The sequence below is a fragment of the Cloeon dipterum genome, chromosome 4 (genome assembly GCF_949628265.1).
Source record: "Cloeon dipterum chromosome 4, ieCloDipt1.1, whole genome shotgun sequence".
Lineage (NCBI taxonomy): Eukaryota > Metazoa > Arthropoda > Insecta > Ephemeroptera > Baetidae > Cloeon > Cloeon dipterum.
In genome coordinates this window covers 22541565-22548957 of record NC_088789.1, presented here as the reverse complement: position 1 = coordinate 22548957, position 7393 = coordinate 22541565, and the positions used below count along the sequence as shown (strand labels likewise).

General features: G+C 38.0%; 1 protein-coding gene across 1 annotated transcript; it reads right to left on the bottom strand.

Annotated features, from left to right (window-relative positions):
* Positions 1–3587: 3587 nt before the first annotated feature.
* On the bottom strand, positions 3588–6098 carry LOC135944054 (uncharacterized). Its single transcript, XM_065490745.1, has 8 exons — positions 5917–6098; positions 5665–5825; positions 5537–5599; positions 4858–5044; positions 4669–4797; positions 4554–4609; positions 4418–4496; positions 3588–4133 (listed from the first exon to the last, which is right to left on the bottom strand). The coding sequence occupies exons 2-8, from the start codon at positions 5814–5816 to the stop codon at positions 3792–3794; spliced, it is 1008 nt and encodes a 335-aa protein (XP_065346817.1). The 5' UTR covers positions 5817–5825; positions 5917–6098; the 3' UTR covers positions 3588–3791.
* Positions 6099–7393: the final 1295 nt, after the last annotated feature.

Below are 7393 nucleotides of genomic sequence, written 5' to 3'. Positions count from 1 at the left end.
CCTCTTAATGCGACAGAGATGTATGTTTGCTTATTTGCAAAAGTGCACGTGTGTGTCTCACCGCGCGACCGCACGCATAAATAATTTTAATTTCTCGCGGCCGCGGCGGCAGCTTTGAGTGAAGCAGCCCCTTTATCATCGGCAAGTTTAGTGCTGTCCTTTTTCTGATGGATCCATAATGTGTTTGTCAATACACAAACTAACTCGCCGTGTGAGTGAGTGAGTGAGTATATGCAGAGCGGAGGAGTGAGGCTCTCGTCGTCGCGGCGGATCGTTCTAGTCGCGCGCGCTTGCCAGCTGGGGGTCGATATCTATGAATAAGTGATAACGCATTGCTACTTTGCGGCCTCGCGCCATCAAGAACTCGTCGCCACCGCGCGCACGTCTACTTAGTTAGATTAGCACGGGGCCCTCGGCTCACCTGACCAAGAAAGTAATGCGCGCGTGTGTGTGAGAGTGTGTTGCAACAGCAGCCGACGGCCGGAATAATCATCCCCCGACCGGCTCAGGATGCTCGCTTGCGCCCCCCAATCAGCCAGATAATGTGCCCGTGTGCTGCCAGACTGATGCATTTTAGCATAAATTTCGCATCGGGGCCAAAATCGCATTAACCCCACGACAGCAACTCGGAACTAATCTCCTCGATCAGAGCCTGTTATAACGCTATCAAAATTGATTTGATTCTAGACGTGTGATGAAGCGGTTAAATGGCTATGAATACTTTGGAGGAGAGATTTATATTTAAATTAAACAATTAGATTTTATTAGAAATTTAACAAAAAGCTCTTATTTTGCATGCTTTAGCTATTGAGATGATTCTGGATTTAAAATTTTTGAAATTTTTACCGAAAATGATTGCATTTGTTTTAAATTAAAATTGGGAAGGCGCATAAATTTTCTCGGGTTACCGTTTAAATTAATCAGGAAATCAGCAACAAAGTCTTGACAGGAAAATAAAAATAACCTTCATCCTCATTGGTTTTAGTATTTTAATTAAACTCGAACAGTATTCCAAGATCCCCCTATATCTCATGAATTTTAAAATACAAAATCTTCAATTTAACTCTTACTTTTGGTCCTGATTTAATTAATGCACAATTAAGTGATGGAATTCCCCAAACAATAGATTGATTCGTTAGTGTTAAAAATTCACACACTTTTTAGAGGCTCAATTTAATGTAAAAATACACATTAAGGAAATTTTGTGAGCAAACAGCATTAAAAATAGCTCTTTCTTCGCGGATTTAACTAAGAATGCGCGTCTATAAGTGAAATTTGAAAAAGATACAAGACCAAAGCCATTTTGTTTCTCATTTCTCTCTTTCTTTTTCACTTCAACTTACTTTGCATCTCTCCCTGCCTAATTTTCTAAGTAAAAATAGCCAATCAAACAGAAAATTCATTAAACCCGGTTTTCTGGCCCGATGCAAATCGTCTTGAAAGAGGCAGCGACGCGCGGAATCAAGACAAATTAGCTCAAGAGACGCGTTCAAAACAGAGCGTCTGGCTAGTGGGCGCCGTCGCGCGACAAAGTATCAAAGAGGCTGAAATAATAATAATAATCGGGCCGCCAAGAATCCGCGCGCGCGGACACTATGGTGCACGGCGTTCGTGCGTGTGCGGGGGTGGCGAGGGGTGGCTCATGGCTGCTGGGCGTTGATGAATCGAGGCAGGTGCGGCACACGAGCTGCCAGCTCTCGCGCTTAAAAAAATTAAGCAGCATTGCGCGGTGTCACCATGTGCTTTCGAGTTTATATTTCAGCTCGCGGTACTCGCGCTAATGGCCCTTGGAATGCACGCCGCTCGCTCCCTTATGGGAGAACGCGCGATTGATTAAAACCCTTTTTTGCAGCCGTGTTTTGAAAGAAAAAGCCAGCTTGCTTGTCTGCTTGGATATATCGTGTTTATTTTCATTGTTGGGGGTTAAACACACTCAAAATGCAGCCGAAACAATTTACAGGGACACGATGGTTGTGTTGTGTGACCTTTCAGTTTAACGGCGAAATCATTTAAATCGTGTTCTATCCAAAAAGTAAAAGGGCATCACCTCTGGGGATTTTTATTTGACGAATTTGCGAATTATGGAGCTCCGAACGATATTTTGATGGGATTTAACATGGAAAAATATTTCAAAATCGAATTTTGAGCCAGTTTTCATCCAATCATCTCAAGTAGACTCTAATTCTAGAGACGAATCGATTGATGTGCCAGTTAGATTATTCGGAAAATTCCCATAATTTTTGCGTTTGGCTGGGAAACTTGCCAATAATACGTATCATTAATTATTGTATAATATTACTCCCTGTCCGAGGACCGGGAAGGGCGCGCACTGTGCTAGCCCGAATGCTGAAACTCGGGTCCCAATAACACCGCGAATGGATAACCAGGCCGCACAGGGATCTAGACCACTGAAGGGCCACGTGCCTCCGCACCAAGGACTTTTTATTAAAACGCTATGTTATAGACATTCGTCCCGAGATGCCAAAACACGGATGAAAATCTTCCGAGCTGACTACCAAGTCATGTGTAGCTCCATTCTGGTAGCTAGGGAATAATTATAAAAAACAGTTCAATTTATTTTCCTTTTTTGGTCATTTCAATTTTTAAAAAAATAAAAAACTTTTATTAAAAAATGGTGATGTTTAACAAAATTAAAAAAAAATGAAATTTCATTAGCTTTCTGACTATATACGGTTTTTTTGCTTTACTTGTAACCCATTCAAAACTAACAATAAAGCCCAAGAAAACATTTTCTTACTAAAATATTTTGAAAGAAATAGAGTTCCGCAGAACAAAAAACCTATAAAACGACAGGATTGATCGATTTAAAAATTTTAACCTTCAGGGTCACGTCAGGGGAGGTGGACCCTGGCTTTAAATGAGCCAATCTAGGTCCCCTCGACGAGCCAAATTATTTTGAACGTGAAAAAATGGAATTCATGAAAGACCGAGAAACAATTTCAGGCATAGTTGAGCAGCTTCCTTCCGGAATTTAAACGTCAAACCAAAATTGCAGCGAAACTGCTGCGATTGCACGTACGAAACTTCGTTAATATGTGTAAAATTTCTTGGCCTACATTTTAGTCCACACCTTAAAAATATCAAAGGTGGCTCTTACCCTGAAAAATATAAATTTTGAAAGTAGGTCGCGAAAGGTGACCTTGATCTTTGAGCTAAATTTTTTTATCAAATTTGAACGTATTTCAGAATCAAAATTTAGGATAGGCAGTCAAGGTTTCACGTTGATATCATAACTTGGGTAAGTGTTACAGTTGATTTTTGCATGCAGCATGCTTGTCTTTGGGGATTTTTGACATCCGCACTTAACTAATATCCATCAAATCGCTCCCCCATCTGTGTCAAGCAATGTGGAATTGCTCTAGTTTTTCTCAAGAATGCCTAAAATGACCCACTCTGATCGATTTTTCCTTTTCATAAAATATTGTCTATGCAAATCAAATTTAGTAAAAACTAATTTCAGTCGATTTTGAATTTCTGGTTATTTTCATCAAATCTGTTATAACGGTCGAATTTGAAATTTTTCCCTGGGTTCTACATGATTCGCATCAAGTAATAGCCTTTATACCTTTATTATAATGCTCATTTATTCTGATCCCAGAGTAATTAATTACATTATGGTTCACAGTCAAAAATAATATACACATTAAATTAAATGTTTTCACCAAAAACTTAGACAAGCATCACAAGTTATCTCGCAAAGACAAGAGAGGGCGAAGCAAATTTCGGCTTTAAACATACACTGTCATTAAATGCAGAGGCAAGAAAAACTGCTAGTACCACTGATCAGGGCAAATTTTGGAATCTTCGATGTCAGAGCCAGGCACGATTTCGGCAGCATTTACCAGCATTTGGTCAAACTCTCCTTCATTGGAATTCGACCCTTCAGGCCCATTTAGCGCGAATTCCCTAATGAAATTTCTGACAATGTCCGGCTTCACCTTTTGCATGCCAATTTTTGCGCCCCAAGCCACCAGAGTGATCGATTGATTCGGCGCCAATTTGGTGTACGGGGTGATGATGTGTTTCCAAAGGCAGCCAGTCAAAAGTTTACGCGCCATGTCAACCTCTCTCTTGTCTGCGCAAGGGTGGTACAGCATCACAACCGCTCCATGCTGGAAATAATTAAAATAAATCAGCAATTAATTTAATAGAAAAGCAAGTTTTAGTAAAAAAATAGGCTTCAAATTTTTTCGCCTATAGCACGGATTATCAAGCACATTTCAAATGTTATAATACTGTTTCAAGTTGCATAGTGTGCTTTGCCTTGAAGCCTTGAAAAAATCGTAAAATACTAAAACCCTTTGTAAGCAGTTTATTAAAAGCTAAATCTCAATTTATAATTTAAAATTAATTCCTTAATGCAATCGATTTCATTTTTTAATTCATGACAACTAACCTCTATATTGTGCAGCCATCGCTGCTTAGGCAAATACGTGTACTCGCCATACTTTGGCCACACAGGTCGGTGGTTTCCACTAAAACAAGAAATAATTATTAGTAAACACATCCTTCAAAAAATGAAACTAACTCACTAAGTCGGGACATCTTGGTTGTACTCGATAGTATCGTTCATGCAAACGTGCGCTGGCTGAAAGTCAAGGGTGGGTTTTAGGCTACAATTTTTAAAAGAATATTAATTTGCTTTACCACATAATGTGGAGGGACGTATTCTTGCTGAAGTACGGCTTGAACATTGTCTTCAGGCGCGAAGATGAATCTCGGATATTTGCACGTGTAATCTACTGACGAGCCGTCCCAGTCCAATGTCAGGTTAGTCTAAAAATCGAAAAAATTGGGTGTTCAACAAGGAGACCACTTTAATTTTATTTTTCATACCTTGCCGTCGTCGCACGCTTTGTTGTGGCTGCCCATCGAGACTCGTCGGAGGTAAGTAAGGTCCGTCTCGTGGTAATTGGAGGAAAACTGGGCGTTCGACTTAGGCTCCTCAATTGGAGTCTTGAAAGTTACGCGTTCTGGCATGTAGCGACCTGTCCACGCCTCCTCTGTGGTGGCTGGACGAGCTCTGCAAAAACGCAACAATGATAGTCAATATTAAAACATAATTATCTACAAATAAGCTCGTCACAGAATTTAGATTCAAATTTTTTTGTGCTTTTGAATTTATCTGTACAGAATGCTTAAGAAAGAACTGTACTAAATATTACATCCTTTAGTTTTAGTAAAATTGCTTCACCTCTTAAAAATACAAGCAAGTTTATAAAACAAAAATGCATTTCCCTTTTTTCACAAATGTTTCTGGAAGGAATTTTTGCAGCCATAAAATTGTTAAATATGATGTTAGATATTTTCAAATGACCTCGACTTGTGCAAAAATTTTAATTCAAAAATGTAGAATTTGGTCACCAACTATCAAAAGTTGGGGATTTCATTAAAATAGAATATTTCTTGCGCAAGAAATGATAAAATAGATTAACAATGAGAACCATATAGTATCAATAAAGAGTAAGTCGCAAGAAAATCAAAATAAATAAATTTCCAAATAAAAAATACAAACGTGGTTCTTTCAGGCATCCATCTGCCAGTCCATGGCTCTTCAGTGGGTGGAGGGTTATCATCTCTAACGAAATTAAAATTTAAATAAAAAATAAAAAATCAAATAATAGAAGCAAAAACCAATGACACCTTTTATGGATCCTTCTGAGCCCATCAAAAGCAGGTTCAAATCCGAGCCAGCCAGTGTTAACTTTGCGTTCTTGCCGTCGAAACAGATTCTTCGCCTCCGAGCATGACAGCAGCGCTGTCATCAGCACTAGGCCAAGAAATAGGCAATTCATTTTACCTTCCTGTAAAAAATTAAGAGCAAATAATAATAAATTTAGATAATAGAAAAAAGATTGTAGAAAGAGAACAGATCAAATAATTTAAAAAATTCACCTGACAATGAGATCAATCATTTAACACTACTTTAAATATTTCTTTAGTGTGTGTCTCTCAATTCTCTTTAGTTTCTTGCTGACGTTTTTGCGTACCCCTACTTAAAGGGACTCGGCCAAACCCCAGCTGTTTGGGCCAACCCTTTGATTGCTGCTCTGGCTCTGTTTTTGTTTACACGAGAGAGAGAGAGAGACGTGTTCATGCCAGTTCACTTTACACCAGAGACATCTGCACGCAAAATGCTATAACTACATATAGACACACGAAACTCGCAGAAAATTTAATTATATGTTACATTCATTCTAATTATTTCTGTAAAGCCAAATATTTTTAAATATTAAATTTATTGGAACAGATTAAATAATAATTTACACATTTAACTCTCAAGAATAAGTGCAAATAAAGTTAAATTATTACAATTTAGATTCCAATTTATTTTAATAAAAACATTGAAGAGGAATAATTAGAGTAATCACCAGAGTTCATACATTAAAATTTTACGAAGGTATAATGATTTCAGTTTAAATTAAAATTACAAAAATCAAAACTTGAGGCTCCCTTTAAGTTTAAATAAAATAAATCGTGCTCTCTGCTCTTCACATTTAAGTGCACAACGTTCATTCAATTAATGATGGTGCTTGGCCCTTTTTAATTTATTTCCCTCAACCAACAATCCCATACAAGTTAAATGATGAATGAATAGAGATTTGAAAAGAAATAACATTTTTAAGGCGCCAAGATATGCAACCTGCTTGACATCAGGGTCCTGCGGGTTGCAGAACAAGCACGCAATTTTAAACAAAATGAGATTTTAGACCAAAATTCACGCGATCCATCGTACTTAAATAAAAATAATGTTTTATAATTTCATCCCAGTTCCATACAAACCTTGTTACCCACCTTTCCAGAACTCTGCTCCAAAGGACGAACACCTTTTCTCCAGGACTGCGTGCTTGTTGGTGCTTCAAACAAGACTTAAACATTTGCAATGCAGCAAACGCTCTTTTAAATTGTGCACCTATAATCTATTCAGGAACTGATTAACAAACATTTTTGTTTTGCATCGTTGGAAAATATAATATTTTTCTGTTGATAATCCGAATGATTTTTTCTAAAAGGTTGGAATTTTGGTGCGGGCATGCAGATTGGCACGTTTCTGAATGCTCTCGAAGCTTTATTATGGTTTTGAAATGCGACGAGAGCAGCGTCAATTTTATGGCATGTGACGCGATATCGCGAAAATATGTCACCTACTGAACGGGCCCTGAGCTAATCAGCATAATCACGCAAACTGCAAAAACACCTACACAATGCTAAAAATTTTGTTATTGCGATTATTTGCTGCGTTTTTTGCTCGACTTGAGGACAAAACAAACAGCAATCACAAATTAAAAATAAAATTAATTAAAAATAGCTAATCTAATATGAGTAATGAATCAGGGTTAGCTAAATCCCACTTTTTCCGGGAAATGCAACT